The sequence below is a fragment of the Mchenga conophoros genome, linkage group LG16, assembly GCF_057382185.1.
Source record: "Mchenga conophoros isolate Kocher_MC1m ecotype Shallow Benthic linkage group LG16, M_conophoros_male_GT1.1, whole genome shotgun sequence".
Lineage (NCBI taxonomy): Eukaryota > Metazoa > Chordata > Actinopteri > Cichliformes > Cichlidae > Mchenga > Mchenga conophoros.
The window spans coordinates 18,262,100-18,280,474 of NC_140541.1; the positions used below are offsets into that span (position 1 = coordinate 18,262,100).

The following is an 18,375-nucleotide window of genomic DNA, read 5'->3' on the forward strand; positions in this document are numbered from 1 at the left end:
AAAATAAAAATAAATCAAGTTTTCTGGAAAAGTTTGAGTAATTCCTGAATTAACTCAAACTTAGAACAGTGGGTTTGCACAGAGTTGAATTTTTCAGATGCGACGTTAATGTCAGTATTCCTGCTTCATCAGGATGGCACTTTGCTCAATCATTTGAGAGACAGGTTGATGAGAACATTTAATCATATTCATCTGCAGCTCAGCATCAAAACACAGGAAACAGCAATCAAGAAGTCTGGTTGGTGCCACAGCTTTCTCTCACTGCAGAGAGAATGACAACAGGACATTTTCCAGGACATTCACACACGCAACAGTGGAGCTAAGATTCGATTGCCTTGTTGTCTACAGGTTGGAGGAGGTGGTGTACAATAAGTTCTCCTTTGCTGTTGATGTATGCATCGGCCATGTCATGCTCAGCAGGGAGCCCATAGGGAGTCTTTAGTGGCTGTATCCTGAAGGTATCAGAAAGAGATGGCAAAGGAGATATAACAGTATAGATATGTAGGCATCTCAGGCAACCTCAATTTGAAAAAAAACTAACCTTTTTTTTAATAGTACTTTAAGAGTGATGTGTTACTACTTTTGGTTAATTAATCCTACCTTACAAGGTGCTTGACAAACTTCAGTTGGCTGTTGACTGCAGGAGTATTTTTATGAATTACAGGGACGTGAGCCTAAGTGCGAGACAAAGGCAGAGAAAATTATTCCAAAAGATAAAGGCTGTGAGCGTCTGCATGAGGTGACACACTCTGTACAGATCATTTATCCTGATCAGAGCTCCTTCAGGGTACAAGTCACTGTTGAAAGATGCTGAAAGACGCAAAGAATTAAATGGAAATTCCTGAACTAAAGCTGACAGCAGTGTTTTGTTGTATGTGCAAAAAAAAAACAAAAACAAAAACAAAAAAAAAAAAAAAACATTGAACATGATCCAGTTACATTAAGTTAATCCAAAAGGAAAACAAAAACGATCTGTAGCCTTTACAAAAAGGGAACCCAGTTTGGGGTCCTGTACCATGACAGAAATTTTACCTTTTGAAGCCCGAGGTGTTTTATTATCTCTTTCTCCCAGTATGGCCTTCGCAGCGCACTTTTGACCCGCGTCACTATGTGCAGCTTGTGCGGCTGGTCTGGATCGCCACCATATTTCTCGTGCTCTTTCGATCGCTCAGCAAAAATCTGTTAAGAAAATACAGAATAAAGGATTATCATTATTCCATGGCAGGATTCATCTGTAATGACGGGCCTAAAGCAACACTTAAAAAAAAAAAAAAAAAAAAAAAAAAAAAAAATGCTGAGTAGCTAATAATCCACCTAAACCATTGTGTCTACTGGACCTGCTGGAATTATACCCAAACTTACTTAATCCAAATAAATATTAATGTAAAAGAATTATATTTTGACACACACATGGGTAGGGCCACAAGACGTTACATACTTTGAGTGTTGCTAATTACTTTACAAATGTACAACATTATAGATTCTAAATTTATTCTTACCTCTGGTGGGATTCTGGATTTGGAGAATTTGCTTCTTGCTGACACATACCATGCACAAGGTGACAAAACTGGAGCTTCTGTCAGGGTCTGTAACATATGCAAACAGAGAGAAGGTAAAAAGCAAAGCCCAGTATCAAGGAAAATGTGTTTACTTACATATGTAGAAAATCTAAAAAGTTCTGTAGAGTTAAGTCTCAGAGATAGATTGCTGTTACTGGTGGTAGATATTCTTTTCTTTAGGGAACAAAAGTTTTTGTTTTTGTTTTTTTAATGATTTAAAAATCTGATATTCTGACACATCAGCAGATATTTTGTTTTTATCTTTCAGATCCACAAAATATGAACAGATTTCCCTAACATTTGTCATGTGTAGTTATCCGTTTACTGATTTATGCTTTGCCTGACTCTGGTCAGGTTGTTGGATTTGTGTTACTCCAAACAGCTAATAGCAAAAGGGAAGTTGGAGCACATTCCTCCCATATTAGCTTTTCATCTCTGGATCCCTGTTAAATCTAGAATTGGATATAAAATTCTTCCTCCTTACATACATCTGATACACCTGAGCACTTCCACTTGTCTCTTTTCACTCCCCTTCTGTTTACACACCACTGCACCAAGTCATTATTGCATACATACATTTTTGCCTTCCCTCTCTCCCTTAGTCTGCGTTTTCCTACCTCTTTGCTTTTTCCCCCTCTCTCTTCTATTTCCTCTTATCACCCTCTCCAGTCACAGCATATGCCTGCCCCTCCATGAGGTGGTTCTGTCAGAGGTTTCTTCCTGTTAAAAGGGAGTTTTTCCTTCCCACCATCACAAAGTGCTTGTTCATGGGGGCTAGTTGAACTCTAGAGTCTTTACCTTACGGCATAAAGCGCCTTGAGGCGACTTTTGTTTTGATTTGGCGCTATATAAATAAAATTGAATTGAATTGAATTAAAGCATATTGAAGCGATTTTTGATGTGAACTGGTGCTATATATAAAATAAACCTGAACTGAATCTTAGATGACAATATTAGTATTAAAGTTCTAACTTTAATACTTGGAGCACTTTCTGCAGCAAATGTAGCCTAGTGCACATCACAGCTGACTGGATAGTGGTGCAGAGAAGCCCAGTGGCTTCACACAACAAGTGAGTTTCATTAATGCTGAGTTAGTTACAATGGCCTCATTTTCTTTTCTTTTTTTACATAACTGAGCACGTTGTATATGTATCCAGGACATTGGTCATTATATTTGAAAGTTTCGCGTCCTAAAATTCAGCACTGCAGTCATCTAGCAAACAAAATAAATAAATCCAGTAAACCTAGAAAAATCCAGTAACTATTCTCCAAGTCCCATCCCTGATTTGGGTTTCAGGTTTAGCTGGATTTTTCCTCAAGCAGCGTTAAACTAAATGAGCCCGTATGTCAACTTCAAGATGTACGAAACACTTTGTAGACAGTTCAAGTCTGAAACATTAAAAACGTGCAGTGATGTACCCACCTTTACTGATAAAAAGCTCAAACTGCGACAGACAGCTGACATGTTGTGTTCCTTCTGCTGCTCTTTAGCTAACAGGGGCTACGAGACAAGGTTACAGCCTTGCTAACCGCTAAATAACACGGAACTCGAGCCTAACTAACCGCTATGAAAAACTGACCTATAATCATACCAAATTTACCAAGTTCGCACATTTAAACATTAATTCGGCACTGAAAACAGCAGTGAAACAGGAGAGTCACGCTGCTGTCAAGCCCTCTCTCTCCGCCGTCTTAACCGGAAACGTCGGGGAGTTACATTAAAAGAGCACCGCCTCTTCGAGAGCACCGCAATTTGCACATTGTTCCTACCCTAATTTTTCTAGTGTGATAAATATGTTGTTTGAATAAATTTGGACTTAATAAAAACTGAAAATACTTTAACTGTGTGTTTTTATAAAAAAAAATACATAACCATCAATTTTCTAACCAAGGTCATTACGTTTCTCCGGGAGTTATTTTTATGGGGCACTCGTGGGTAGAGCTACTTCTCTCAGCTTCTTTCCTGTCACTGGTGAAACGTGAGGTTTATTTAGAGTTATATAGGTCTTAAAAGACAGTTGAAAGACAGAACAATGACACAAAACCACCTGTCGGGAATGGAGGCGTCCGCCGTGTCTGTCTTGAAGCGAGCGGTGGAGCTGGACCAGAGCGAACGTTTCCAGGAGTCTCTCATCTGCTACCAGGAAGGCATCCAGCTGCTTATGGACGCGTTAAAAGGTCCTCCTTTAAAAATAAATAAATATTAATAATTACATATTTTAAACATTGCCCTGAATTACGCTGAACGTCTTTTTTTTAATGTTCTCTTTGTCCTGTGAGCAGCTGTAAAAGATGACTCAAAGAGAGGACACTACAGAGAGAAGATAAAGGGCTACATGGACAGAGCAGAGCAAATCAAAGTTCATGTGAATCAGATGAAGGAAGGTAATTTGCCAGTAATGGAGCAAAAAAGGGCAAAGTGGGCCGGGCAAAGATGAATTACCCTGATCGACTGAGCCTCTTGTTTGCAGTGGTTTTGACTGTTAGACCTGTAGCACCTGTGTGTAAATGAGAGGGAGACAGGTGTAACAGTGGAGCTCCAAGGGGCAGAGGTAGATGTAGCGACCCCGAAAGGGAGCAAGAAGTAGAACTTTGTGGTAATTTTGACACAAGCAAGAACTCAAATCAGGTGAACAAGGTGCTTCAGTGTTGCATATGACCAAATTAATAATTTGCACAATCTTACTGACCCTGTTGATTTGGGTTGCTGAAGCCCACTTTGCCCTGTAATCCAGCTCTAGCTGAATATTGACTGTGCGATCTTCTCAACAACCAAAATCTTGTTTATTGTTTTGTTATATCCCTTACATTTATGTATAAATCTAATTATGTCTAGTATCTCTTATAGGCAGGATCCTATTCCAGTGTAGGACTGTGCTGGTTAAGTTTTTAGATTTAGGGGGAAAATATATGGTAAGAGCCACAGCTAAAGAAGGGGGTTTTCAAAATTTGTGTTTCTCTTATCTTCCCTGATAGATGGGAAGTACCACGAGCAGATAAGAATATCAGAGGATGCTACTGGTTACAGCTATGAGGTTCTGTTCAAGCCATACATCAGCAGCGCTCTCACTGAAGTCTGGGTGGAGGACCCGTACATACGGCACACCCACCAAGTAAGAGTTTTGTCCTCATTAACTGGGGTTTTTATTCATTCCACTCTGTCATCAGTCTTTTATCAGGCTTTGTTCAGAGGTTGGAGCTTATCTTTAATGAGTTTATCCATTAATTTGATACCAATAGAATGATACTAGAGGACTAAGTCTGCAATACACGTATACATTTTCCGCCTTGGGTAGCAGGAGCAGCCGACAGGGGGGACATAATCTCTTTAACATGTCCTGGTCTGCGCCAGGGTCTCTCTGTGGCCAGAAAGCCTTCAACATTTAGATGGCTGAAAGATTTATTGATTAATAGAACTATCACAGATTAGTTGAAGTTAAACAAACAAATGTTATAAAAATCTGTCTGGTAGGTTATGAAAAGACTGCTAAGCTGACTTTAATTAAACTTTTTGTAGAGGTCGTGTATGGGAAAAGGAGGAACACATTCAGTTATGATGTGGATGATGTGTTTGATAAAAGCCTGAACGCATATACTGAAAATCTTTTTTTTCTCTGATCATGTGTTGCAAGCTGCAAGCAAGCAGCTTTCTCCTTATTAGTTTGACTAGGACTTTATAATAAATAATTGTAATTTTATGTTTATGATTTAAAAATCAGCCCTAAACTGTACCAACCTTATATAATATGCCAAACAAAGCCCTCGCCTTTCCTCTCACAAACAGTTGTACAACTTCCTTCGGTTCTGTGAGATGCTGCTAAAAGCCCCCTGCAAGGTGAACAAGATCCACCTCCTCACGTCGCAGGATGAAGTGAGTTACTCACACAATAGAGCTGCATTTTATAGTCAAAGCTGAGCAGCCACTGCTGTCTTCTCTGTTTAGTTTATACTGTCATTTCCCGTCCCGCAGGCTGATAGTGGCCAGCAGAGCGGCGCTCTGGCCGAGTTGAAAGAGAGTCTCAGCGCTCACGGAGTGACTCTAGACCTGCAGTACTCCTCCACTATCCATGACCGGGAGATCAGGTACACCTGCAGATTTTCCTCATTTACAGCAGCCACATACGTGCAGCATGAGGAAGTTCATCCTTGTGACATCTGATGTTCACTTCTACATTAACACTCCATTGCTCAAAATACGGTCTCTTTTATCCCAGTAAATTAAACCTGATTTTATTTTTAGGTTCGATAATGGTTGGATCATAAAAATTGGAAGAGGGTTGGATTACTTCAAGAGACCTAAAGTGAGACTACGCATTATATACTTATTAGTATTCATCTGTAAGTATGGAGTGGCTAAAGTGAACGAGATCTTTCTGTCGTTTGTCTCGCAGGGCCGATTCTCTGTTGGATACTGTGACTATGACCTCAGGCAGTGCCAGGAGACCACCGTAGACATTTTCCACACCAAACACACAAAAACTCTATGAGACTCACAAAGCTAAAATGATTATTTTTTTGCCAAGCCGTTTAATTTACTTACCTGCCTTCCAAACACAAGCAGATCTACAGTATTGTAGGATTTGCTTTAGCTTGCGGGTGTCTGGGGACTGACTTTTATAACAAGATGGGTTACTGTTTGATTTCTGCTGCACTGGAACGTCTTAAATTTCTGCTAACTGTACTGCCGCTGCTATTGGTGAATTTTTAAGTTCAGTTTTCAGTTCTTCAGTTTTCTATGATTTTTTTTTCCATTTTCTATGATATTTATGAAAAATATGGATATTTTTATCTTTTTTTTTTTTTTTTACTTCCACAGATTGTAATTCTACAGAGACCTTTTTGGGGGGAAATTAATTATTTCAAAACATTTTTTCTAGATTACTTTACACAATTAAAAATGTATTTTTGTTTAAATCAAATTTAAATTTAAAAATACAAAACCAAAACATATTTAAAACGCATTAATAGTAAAATGTGTTACAGGATTGCCAACTTTAGGCCCTTTTTAAATGAATTGCTTATGATGGGTAATTGGACCTCTAGGTAATGAAACATTAGGCCCTTTTCAGTTGACTGGAAATGTACCGTCCTGATTCTATTAGTAGATTAAAGAAACCAAACATGGCCCTGAATATCGTTTTGTACTGAAAAATGAATAAAATGTAACAGTTTTTAAACTATTTATAATACATAAATGCAGAATAAATATTAAAACTGACCAAAGTGTGCTGAAAGATTGTGAGATGCTTTCTTGTTTTCTACAGAATAAAAAAGTCCAAGACACAGATAAAATGAAAACAGTGACCAAGAGGACGAGAGTGGGTAGAGTTACACAGAAAGGTGCACTTACAGAAAGTGATTATGGTAATCAGCTGGTTGTTTTCCAGGTTATTATAGGGTTAGGGTGGAGGATTACTCTAAAACCTAGAATTAAAACATTTTATTGAACTAAAAAACAAAAACTAGACTTGGAAAAAAATTAAACTAACTGAAAAGATTTTGTGAACTTGGAAAACTGACTAAAAAATGGTAAATGGCCTGTATTTGTTTAGCACTTTACTTAGTCCCTAAGGACCCCAAAGCGCTTTACACTACATTCAGTCATCCACACACTGGTGATGGCAAGCTACATTGTAGCCACAGCCACCCTGGGGCGCACTGACAGAGGCGAGGCTGCCGGACACTGGCGCTACCGGGCCCTCTGACCACCACCAGTAGGCAACGGGTAGAAGTGTCTTCCCCAAGGACACAATGACCGAGACTGTAGGAGCCAGGGCTCGAACCGGCAACCTTCTGATTACAAGACGAACTGCCAACTCCTGATTGGTCAAATTTTATCGTAGCTTGTCTGATGAAGCGTTGATAGACAAGACTGAGTCCTCTGATTCAACTAAACATTTGCCAACAATAAAAATCTGACTTAAAAAAAAAAGAGAGCAGATGCAGGTCAGTGCAGATCAGACCTTGTCATAGTCTCCACACAGTCAGATTATATCCATCAAAAACCACTCATTCACTTATACACACTGTATTTGATTCAGACATAGGTCTTTACATCTGTAACAAGTTCACAAACATTGCAAATCCCATTCTGACTCTTATTACAACAAAGTCTAAGCTTAAGGCACATTCACCACCTGCTTCATAGCTTTCATACATATTACACTGATCAGCAGATTGAGCAGTCATGGAGCACTGAACTCATGATTCCTTAAAAACCTACATATTTCCACAATTATTGAATTCTGGATAAGGTTATTAACACTTACAATTACCGGAGATGTACATGTTTAATATCTTTGACTGATTTTTTATGTCCCAAAGCTATATTGTAGCCATAGCTTCTTCTGTTTCTGCTGGCTCTGTATTGGTGCAACATTTCATGCATGTAAGACACTGATGTCTAGTTAACGATTACCATCAAACTCTTATCTGAATCCAGAATCCCAAACTAAATACAGATAAGCTGCAGGGGAAAGCTTGTTCAGTGGTTTCAGATATCGGCCAATTGTTCTTGGGTGAATCAATGGAAACATCTTGCCAAAAAAAAGTCGTCTATAAAAGTGAAAAAATGAAAAACCCCAAAGAAAATTCCCTCACATTTTTTTCACATTTGCTAGAATGAATGGTAACCCTCGTGACTTCAAACAGCGCTGTGATCGGATTATCTATCGGCCTTAATCTCGATATGCACAGCCCTCATCTGGCCTGTGAGAGGAAGAAATTATAATCCATCGCAACACCACATGAATCAGAGACTGCCATATACTGCTAAAAATCAGTACCTTTGCTTTCTTTCTGTCAGGGGGACAAATGCTGTGATGACAAAAGCAGAAAGTGCAATAAACGTGTATGATGCTTTATTATCTACAAACAGCCTCCCTATGATAGCAGATATTAGCCATAATCACATTACATCCCTATTATAAGATAAAAATAAGCCTGTGTGTGTATTCTCCTTTATGTGTAGATTATGGACAATAAATCTATGAATGAGGGAATTAAATAAAACCACATCCCAGACTGTTATGTCACTGTGGGCTCTTATCACGGTGCATGTGTCCCGTTGGATGTAATCCAGATGTTACCCAGCTGGATGTGGGTTCTGGTGGGAGAGACGAGGATTTATCTGTAAGGAGACTCATTGGAGATGCTGCTCAGCCAAGCTTCCAGACACATGGATGCAGATGCAAGCGTTCGCATGCCAATTCCTGCAGGCCCTCCCTCTCGCCGATTGTAGCCCAGTGGCCTAGATTAGCTCTCCCATCTCCCAGTACTGTCCTGTGTGAACGCGCAGGAAGTAGGACTCGCAGGAACAATGTGTCATCTCGTTGCTGCGAAACAAGGCGTCGTCTCACAAATCGTGAAAAATGTGTGCGGGAGTTATAGAGGAGCAAAGGTCCCAGGCGAACATTTCAAAGACCGCACCTTCAGGACTGTGGCCAAACAGTCTTGGGTGAAAATGATGTGACGTGCTGGGAGGTGGCTGATTCCTGTTTGTTTTTATTTATTTATTTCATTTCTGAACGCTCACAGCACACCCATAGCCTCCGCTCTTTGATCATCGGAAGGGCGTGAGCGAGCCTGTGCAATATGTAAACAGCTCTATGAGCCATAATTCCTATATTCATGTCCTCTTTCCAGCTGGAGCTTTATTTTTTATTTTTTTACCCTCTACTCTCATTTCTGGGTCTAAAATCAGGTTAACGTTTTATAAGGAGCTTAGCACAGAGGGCCACAGTGTGCCACTAATGTAATAGAGTATCTCTCTCGCTCTCTTTCTCTCACTCTCTCTCTCTCACACACACACATTCTCATCTGTCCTCTTTTCTCTTGTGCATTTGCTCACCCTGTCAGGAAGTGACCTTCTCTCTCTCTCTCTCCCTTTCTTTCTTTTCTCCCAGCCTGTTTTTTTTCCCACCTCCCTCACTCCCTTCCCTCGGTATCTCCCTCCGTCTGCAGATGTGGTATGTCTGAGGTTTAATCATTAAGGCAGGGACACAGCTGATACAAGACCGCTCCGTGAAGAGAGGAGGACGATCAGGAGGGACAAGTTGAGGTGCTTGGTTTTAGATTTTTGGTAAGTTCAGCCGTTGTTTTCTTTTTTTTTCTTCCTCCTTCCCCATCTGGAGTGCGTGTGTGTTTTCCCCCAGGGAATGTCACCTGGTGGAGAAATGTTGCAGCGTTGTGGATCATTACGGCGTTGTGAAATCTTACAAGAATCTCTCTGCAATGTCAATAATCCACCGGATTATCCTCTGTTTCTCTGGGAGCTATAGTTCAGCTCAGTGAACGGTGAAACCGCAGGGAGCACTTCACTGCGGAGAGGAAATCAAGTCTGAGGTTTACATACTGTTTAAATCGATTTGCTTAAACTGATCGCAACTTTTTTGAGGATCGAGTGAAAAGGGTGTAATCGGTGACATGAGAGGTGCAGTGTGGACTTTGCTTGTTTGTCCATAACCTGGCACATCTTGTCTTATCAGGCAGTTATACAGCCTCATGCTCTGTTGACAACAGTTCCTTAGATACACCAGCACCCTGCAAAAGGTGGGATATACTAATGTCAGGCCGGTCTTCATGAAAAAAATTGGAACTGACTTTAGCATAGAGTAGCACGCCAACTCAGTAAGATGGTAAAGCAGTGAAGGAAGATTTTAGCTTTTGCTTTGTTCATCATATGTGCTGTACAGTGCGATGCCATGCTTCAAATCCACGTTCTTGCTACTCTGCAGTACCTGGGGTGTTTTTTCTTGGCAATGCCACATGTAACATCGATTAAGACGTTGTTCATCTTGACAACAGACTGTCCTCACCCAGCCCTCCCAACTGATAATGAACAGTAATAAACCTTTGAACCTCGAGTCCATGTTTACTCCTGCAAAGACAACAAGCGAAGTGTTTTCCACTGAACACTTAACTGTCATCTGCTCTACACTTTTTTTTTCTTTTAGGGATCAGACCGATGGAGTCTTTCTCGGGAGACGCAGAAGAAAGCGCAGAGGACGTCGCAGGTGAGGTGATCTGTCTCGTAGTTTAACCTGAGAGTGCTAACCCATCGTCATGAAGTGAAATATGAAAGAGATGCTCATTGATAGAACGTCTCGAAAACAGAAAATAGAGAGTGTGTGAGAGCACGTGAGTTCTCCTTGTTCACGTGCGCGTGAAATGCTGTGACCTGGATCTGTCTCGGTCTCAATCTCTGTTAGGACGTAAAAGATCCAAGATCAAGGATCTGAAAACTCGTCTCTTTGGGAAAAGTAAGAGAGCAGGCGGAGAAGGAAATACCAAACTCAGCCAGTCAGCCAGTGACATCACTGCAGGAAAAGATCTCGGATCAGAAGAAGATTTGGTGTGAGTGTTTACGTGACACGACGCCTTTCGAAAAATTCTCTTTCAGGTTCACTTACTTGTCCTTACTTTGACTCGTCCTTCTTCTGGCTCCACTTAGATGCGCACAGGCCATCATGGGATCGCGGGCACTGTCCCACGACAGCATCTTTCTGGATGACCTGGTCATGACAGAGCCTGAACCCACCAGGGTCTTATCTCAGGAGAACGTTCACAGCAAAATCAAAGCTCTCCAGGTACGGCACTTCTTTATTTTAGGCCTGTTGTTTAAACTTATGGTAACAGTGACTCTATTAAAATCCTCGTGATGCGCTCTGTCATCACAGATGACGCTTCAGCAGCAGAAAATGCATTTGGGCCCACCTCCTATGGTCCTGCCAATGAGACGTCCACCAGATCTGAGCAGCCAGGAGTCACTTCCTCACAGTCCTCCTCATGATTCAGGAGAAGACAATACATCTCAGGAAACCCTTACAAAGGTGCATAATCCTGCTGATTAGATGATGCGTGGATTCAAAAGCAGGATTTGCATTTGTTTAAATTTAACAAGCAAGCATAAAGTGTTCTGATCATATGTTTTTATTCTCAGCATATCCCATAAAAAAAGGCCAGCGCTGTACCCCCATTTTTTCCTATTATAGTTATAACTGAAAAAAGTGGGGTTATAAATACCTATATAGCATCATTTAAGAAAACAGTATATAGCAATCCCTAAAACAGCTGGTCGCTGTAAAACGTTTTATTTAAGCAGGAGAAAGTGGTGCATATGTTGGGGACTATTTTAAGACACAGATTAATGCACCGTAAATCCTGAGGATTTACGGTGTACGTGGGATTGACTGGACAGAAACTTCAAGAGAGGAATCTGTCATCTGAAATGCTGTTTCCAAAAGTCGAATCAGTGATGGAGCCAGAGGGTTCTTATGTAAGGTGCACTGTTAAACTGTGTCCCTGCAAGCCTGGCCCCTCTTTGGCTCCACTCCATATAGAATATCAGATAGGTAATAGAGGTTATCAACAACCTGTTAGGTGAGGCTGTGTGCAGACAGGAATAGGACCCAAGGTGCAGACTCCGGAGACAGTCGTGAACTCAAAAAGGCTTTAATTAGGTACTCAAAAATATAACATAACTAAAAAAAACTCAAAACAAACTTAAACTGGAGGAATGATAGAACACACAGCTAGGAAAACGGTAGATCACGACACGGACACAGAGAAACACAGGGCTTAAATACACAGAGGGAGCAATCAAGGAATGGGTAACAGGAGGGAAACACAGCTGGGGCAAATCAGGCCTAACGAGACAAGGGGAAGCAAAACCAGACACATTAACATCAGACATGGACTTTCAAAGTAAAACAGGAAACACATAACACAGACTGAACAAAGACACAGACTCGCACGCACTGCAACAGAGGGAACAGAGACGTGGGATTAGGGCAGACACAGACACTGACTGGACATGGGGATATAGCCACTAAGGACACACAGAGACGCGAACTAGACAAGGGGATACAGCTGACAGGGGAGACAGAGCAGCTAGAGAAGACAGAGACATAAACTATAAGACAGAACTCAAAGAAACCAAAGACTAGAAAGTATAAATAATATAATAAACTCAAAACCCCTGGGTCAACGACCCAGGCATCCTAACACAACCATGTGTGATACATTGACATAATAATCCAAAACACTGTATTTTGTAGTTCTTTCTCTTAGCCCATTGTTTGCAGGATTGTACAGCGATTTTGTTGGCCTTTTTTTCTTTGCAGGCGATATCTCAGCCAACATCTCGCACTCTCTCACCCATCCCCAAACCTGCACCTATCAAATCTCTTCCCTCGACTCCATCCCATGCTTTTCCTCTTTCCGTTCCCTCTGTTTCTCCTTCTGCTGCTGAGGTCCCGTCGGATTTTAGAACACCGGCTCAGTTCGCTTCCCGATTAGACACTTCTGCCGCACGCCACCGAATGTCTATCAAACCCAGAAACCAGAGGGCCAGCACTAAGATGAAAGCTGCCGCGGTAAGTTGCTGTAGTTATTTCTCTCTCTTGTATGCTCTTTGTATAAGCAAATAGTGCACCGCCACTTCACTTTCCTGCCCTTCATATCTCTCGCTCTTTTTTTATTTATCTTCAGACTGTCTCTCAGTCTCATTTAGACACCATGAACAACATTGACCGACCCGAGCCTGTCAAAGAACTAAAACACCATCTTGGTGCTCAAGAAGAAGTAACAGTGGAAACAAAAGAAGAAGAAAAAGTTGCTGTTCCCATTGTACATCAGCGTCTTCCTTCAAAATGTGCAGAAATGGCACCGGTCACATCAGAGGCGGTACCCAAACCAACAAGTCAAAGTTTCTCCAAACAGGACTACGTTCTTCCTGAGACTGTAGCCTCCCAAGTACCTCGAGTTAAACCTCGCAGACGTGTGGGTTCAGCATCTGGTGAACGTCCACACTCGTCCTTCATAGAGTCAGGACTGAAGGAACAAAGACAAGGGGATTTGGAGAAGCAACTAATGCCTCATGATGATAATGCCTCAGGAATGGCATTCAGGTGTTCATCTGCTAGCCAGGAGGTTCAAGGTGATAGCGAACCCACAAGAGGAATTAAACGATATGCCCAAGGATCTGGCTCTTTCCACTTTTCTGTCACTGCATCGAAAAACAGAGATGGAGAAAGACCCCGATCGGGCAGTTTTTTGGGAGTTTTGGAACAAGCTGAAGCCAGGAACAGGATCAGTAGGGAAATGGAGGTGAAAAACAGGGAAAAGGAGGAAGTTAAAGAGCCAAGAGAGCATCCTTTTGCTTTAGGAAGGTTTCGTCAAGAAGGCGCACCACCTAAAACCTCAGCTGTTCCCTGGGACAGGAGTGACAGCTTCAAAAAGGTGGAATCAGTGACAGCATATAAAGATGCACCTGCAGACACAGGCGCTGCTGAGGCGGAGGAGATCGAGAGCAGCCAGGAAGAGGTGGAAGAGGCGGTGGAAGCAAAGGAGCCCCAGGAGGAACAAGGAAAAACAGCTTTCGGTGTCAAACTGCGCTCCACATCTCATTCACTTCGATTTCGGCTTGATACATCTTCTAACAGGCATTCAAAGTCAGCACTGGGTGAGGACCAAGGTGACCAAAAATGCCAAGAAATAAGTGAAAAAAAGTTGCAAGAAAATGCGTCTTGGATGCCATCCTCCTCTGGAGAGGTCAGACCAGCTGGTGAGTCTTTCAGAGCTCCTAACATTGCCATGTAGAAGGTTTGAAAGTACTTAAAATAGTTTTTAAAAATGTCTTGCAAATTCAGAAAAATCCAGCTAAGTAAATTAGAACTAAAAGGAAAAAGCTAAAGAATTTAGGCAAAATGTGTAAAGTAAAAATAAAATAAAATAAAATAAAATGAAGACTAGATTGAAATAAATATGTAATAATATAGCATAACGCTGACATAATGTCAAAATATCACACTGGAATCACACTGATTATAGAAGCTGATGTTTAATTTGGAGATCTGCTTTAAATTTACACTGATAGTGAAGCAGCGTCTCACAGCCATTATCTCTTTGATTACAGAGTTAATATTACACAGATGTGCACCGTTGTTGCTGTTTAACATGGTAAATAATCACTCTAGGAAGATAAGATTTTTACTGATCACAGGGGAACTTTGTACTCATTAAGATACCACCCGGGCAAACTTTAACGGTAACAGTGCTGCCGAGCGTATCTAACAGATTTGTGTGTCTCCCTTAGATCAAACCCCATCTGGCTTCTCTCCTCCAGTCAAACATAATGCTCCATTTGCCAGCGAAACGTCCGACGTTCAGACGACGCCTGCAAACCTAAAAGAAGCAGAAGCTACACCCCGGGAGCCTCAACCTGCCCCGCAGGCGACCTCATCTGAGGTGTCCTGGATGGCTCTGGCCATGGAAAAAACCAAGAGCCTTCAACAGCTTTTCATTAGTAGATTCCCCAGAGATTTTGCAGGAAATTTACAGGCAAACATGCAATCTTCAGCACGACCGCAGGCACAAGCGCAGCCCACAAATCCAACAGAGACTTTTACACAAGTACGGACACAGACTGTGCAAGCTGCAAAGCAGCCATCGGCAGAAACGAATCAAAGCAGAAGCCAAGCACAGACTGTCAAAACATCACCAGGATTTCTGCAACAGAAGGCATCTCCTGTGCTGTCCAATGCCTCCAGAGATCCACAAATGTCAAAACACACCAGTGAAGACCAGATGAACACAACTAAGTCTGCCTCACATTCAGTGGTAACCACCAATCCGTGGACAACCCATTCTCCTTTGCGCTCCCCTTCACAAACAGACACCTCGTTTCAGTTTGCACAAGGCAGCGCCACACAGTCTCTTGCGCAGTACCTTTCCTCAGGCCAGCAGCAATCCTCCTGGAGCAATCGAGGTCTCCAGTCTGCCCAGCAGCTCAAGCCCACACCTTCAGCGCAGACTTCAGCTCCCGCAGCCTCGTCAGCTGTTGGTTCTGCTTCAGCTTTTGCCTCAGGAAGAGGGGAGAGAGAAGCCAGTGAGCAAAAAGAGGCTCCGCCACTCACAAGCCGAAGAGCATTTTGGTCTGGTTCTGTAAGCGAGAAGGCTGCTTTTTTAGAGAGACGGGGAGAGTGGACCACACCACCTGGACCCAAGGGGGTTTGTGGTACTTCTTTATAACTATCTTTCATATCATTTGCCATCCTCACAGTGCTGCCTGACCTCCCCTTGCTGTCTGTGGCAGTCAGATCAATGCCCATTTGAAAATATAAATGTTTAAAAAATCTCTAAGTCTCTATTTGGCAACTATAACAGTAGCCTAGCATGTGTCCGTCATTCATTTGGTGTCCTGGTGGCTACCAACATATTGTTTTATTGCAATGGAACTGATGATTTTGACTGGGTTTATTAGCAGGTTAAATTTATGATTGTTTCTGGACTTTTTATGGCACTTTCTCACGGTGGTTGAAATGCAGGCCATGAACAGATAATAGGGATTTTTTGAACTGACAAGATTGTCCTGAATGTGTGTTCTTAGGTGGAATTGAGGAAAACGCATACAGACATGCAGGGATCAGGTGAATCCCCTACCTTGGCAAAAAACGCACCTGTGATCAAAGATACAGATGAAAGACAAGCAGTAAACCTTGCAGGTGTGTTTGCTCAGAGTGATAATAAATCATTGCTGTACAAACACCTTTTTAATATTCTTAATGAACCCATTTGACCTAGATTTTTTCTGCGTTTCGTTTTTTAGAGTTAAGCCCCACCAACGTTGCAGAAAGGTCGCGTGAGGACAGATGGTCACGGAAAAATGCAGCGTCTTCTTCATCACCGTCATCATCACCCACACTGCCCTCAGTGCTGCAATCCATGTCTGACAGCGGTCAGCCGTCCTGGATGGAATTGGCCAAGAGGAAGTCAATGGCCTGGAGTGATAAGACCATGGACTAAGAAGGACACGAGTCGATGAAGAGCCCATCATAAAGACTAAAACCGCTTCTGTCAGACAGCCGGTTGTTTGATGCCGTTTTAATTTGGATTTAAGTGTTAATGTTTAATTACGGAAGAGGATTAGGGCTACTGGAAAAAAGAAAGTGGGCACGTCTTTTTTTCTTCTTTTCCAGAATTCTGAGGAAAAAGTCAGAATTCTGTCCGTAAAGTAACAATTTTGAGGTAAAAGAATTTTGAGTAAAAAGTCAGAATTCTCACATTAAGGTCAGAATTCTGACTTTTGCCACTTTTTTTCCCGGTGGCCCTAATCCTCCTATTTAATTGAGAGTGAGGGAAGCAGAATATCTTCTGAAAGTTCATCATGATCGCTGTTATTCAGTTAAGGACGAATATTTCATGTGATTGAGCATTTCACAGCTCTTAAAAGTTTATGTTAAATAATAAATTTGTAAGGACGAGTTTGTTGTTGTCATTGAATGACTTAAACTTCAAGTAAAACGAAATGGTCAAATTACATCGCAGTATAGTCATTCACTTGGTATCACCTGAATATCTCCTGAAATTGTCCATCAAACTGCTAAAAATAAACTTCTTATAACACACAGTATGTGGAGAGCGACAGTCAACGCTGAAAAATGTCCCGAGCTACCTGTTAGATTAACCTCTTGTCTGCCGGTGTTTCCTGGACGTTTACTTCTTCACTAACTTAGTCCACAGCCCCACCTGCAGGCCAGATCTGAGACCTTGTACTAAGCTCTACAGCATTACAGCAAACATGGATTCAAAAATGGTATTTTTTATTAAAAAGTCTGAAATCAACAGGTACCTTATTTTCACACTTTAAAAAAGATGGGTGTGATTTAAAAGTAATAAAAAATAAAAAGTCAATTAAAGCTGACATTTTCAGGACCTCTCATGGCCTTACACTGTTAACATGACTTATAATAACCCCGTACCATTGTTAATAATTCATGTTAGCCCATGCTACACCCACACAGGTGAGTCATCTCCTGGGACTATGTGGGTGACGTCGCTGTCAGCCTTGTTTGTGCATCAGAGATTCTCAGTGTGAACGTTTAGACTTCCTAATGTCTGCTAGATAAATGAGGCTAGATTTGTGAGTTCATAAGTTTTAATGTATAAAACAACTTTTGAATTTTTTTTCAATTAGGCAGTTTATACTTTCAATCCTTTTTACAGCCATATATTTTGTAATAATTGCAGCGTCAAATAATAAGAACAAGTACAGGACTTCTCTTTGACATCAGGAGACTGCAGAGTATGAAAAAGGTTATCTGATGTCACAGTTTTTACACTGGGATGTAACCCATAATGCACTGGGCTCCCAGGAGACAGCAGCTCAGCTGTGAAATTAGTGTTGTCTGGGGAAACGCAGAGTAACACTTTTTTTTTAATGAGCTTTACATTCTGAAATATTTAGCACACAGACTGGCCTTAAGTATAACTCTGTCACGACAATACATTTTCTGAATTTAAGGTTAAACAATTTAAAGGAAATTATTATTAGGGAGGGAATAACAAACCCGACTGATGCTGATACAATCTTGTAGTTAAAGTGGGAGATGAAAAAGAAGCCAACAAGTATTGTTAGCTATAGGTTATAAATACTCTACTCCAAAATCTTGTGCACCTGGTTGTCAGACAATCATGCCGGTATTTTCAGCTTTAATGGAGAATCTATAGTGGAAAAAAAGAATCCGCTCTACCTGGATTTGATTTTCATCCCCACATGGCTCTGTTATCTGGCTGCCACATAACGCCTCTGGAGAAGCCATTTCTTTTTCTACAGGACTCAGCTATGTTTGCTGGCACAAAACAGTTTTCTTTGCGTCACACAAACCCAGTCAGGTTGCGTGTTCTTCCAGGTAAGTTTTGCAAAAGTTCTGTTCCCAGTCATCAGTCATGTGTCCTCTGTGTGGCACCTGAATATCATCATAATTATAAAACTCACTGCCAAGGTAATCACAACCTTAACCATCCTGCAGCCCAG

The 18,375-nt window shown here is 41.4% G+C and overlaps 3 protein-coding genes across 5 annotated transcripts; 2 read left to right on the plus strand and 1 right to left on the minus strand.

Moving 5' to 3' along the window:
- Positions 1-165: 165 nt before the first annotated feature.
- mrpl30 (mitochondrial ribosomal protein L30) lies at positions 166-3,271 on the minus strand. Its single transcript, XM_085248486.1, has 5 exons — positions 2,983-3,271; positions 1,500-1,586; positions 1,033-1,179; positions 601-674; positions 166-452 (listed from the first exon to the last, which is right to left on the minus strand). The coding sequence occupies exons 1-5, from the start codon at positions 3,022-3,024 to the stop codon at positions 320-322; spliced, it is 483 nt and encodes a 160-aa protein (XP_085104612.1). The 5' UTR covers positions 3,025-3,271; the 3' UTR covers positions 166-319.
- Positions 3,272-3,472: 201 nt separating this feature from the next.
- Positions 3,473-6,793, plus strand: mitd1 (MIT, microtubule interacting and transport, domain containing 1). The gene is made up of 7 exons (XM_085248482.1): positions 3,473-3,737; positions 3,843-3,944; positions 4,536-4,672; positions 5,344-5,430; positions 5,530-5,642; positions 5,800-5,860; positions 5,951-6,793. Exons 1-7 carry the CDS (start codon positions 3,593-3,595, stop codon positions 6,044-6,046), a joined length of 741 nt encoding a protein of 246 aa, XP_085104608.1. The 5' UTR covers positions 3,473-3,592; the 3' UTR covers positions 6,047-6,793.
- A 2,325-nt stretch (positions 6,794-9,118) lies between these two features.
- Positions 9,119-16,820, plus strand: cracdla (cracd like a). Of its 3 annotated transcripts, none has more exons than XR_014888876.1 (10): positions 9,119-9,639; positions 10,514-10,573; positions 10,769-10,913; positions 11,011-11,146; positions 11,237-11,389; positions 12,683-12,934; positions 13,050-14,124; positions 14,656-15,576; positions 15,949-16,063; positions 16,168-16,307. XR_014888876.1 is itself a non-coding variant. In XM_085248480.1 (10 exons), the coding sequence occupies exons 2-10, from the start codon at positions 10,525-10,527 to the stop codon at positions 16,362-16,364; spliced, it is 3,036 nt and encodes a 1,011-aa protein (XP_085104606.1). In that variant the 5' UTR covers positions 9,121-9,639; positions 10,514-10,524; the 3' UTR covers positions 16,365-16,820. The 3 variants fall into 3 exon arrangements, 2 of the variants coding, with proteins under 2 accessions (XP_085104606.1, XP_085104607.1); XM_085248480.1 differs by having other exon boundaries at positions 9,121-9,639; positions 14,656-15,569; positions 16,168-16,820; XM_085248481.1 differs by having other exon boundaries at positions 9,122-9,639; positions 10,514-10,578; positions 14,656-15,569; positions 16,168-16,820.
- The last annotated feature ends 1,555 nt before the right edge of the window (positions 16,821-18,375 follow it).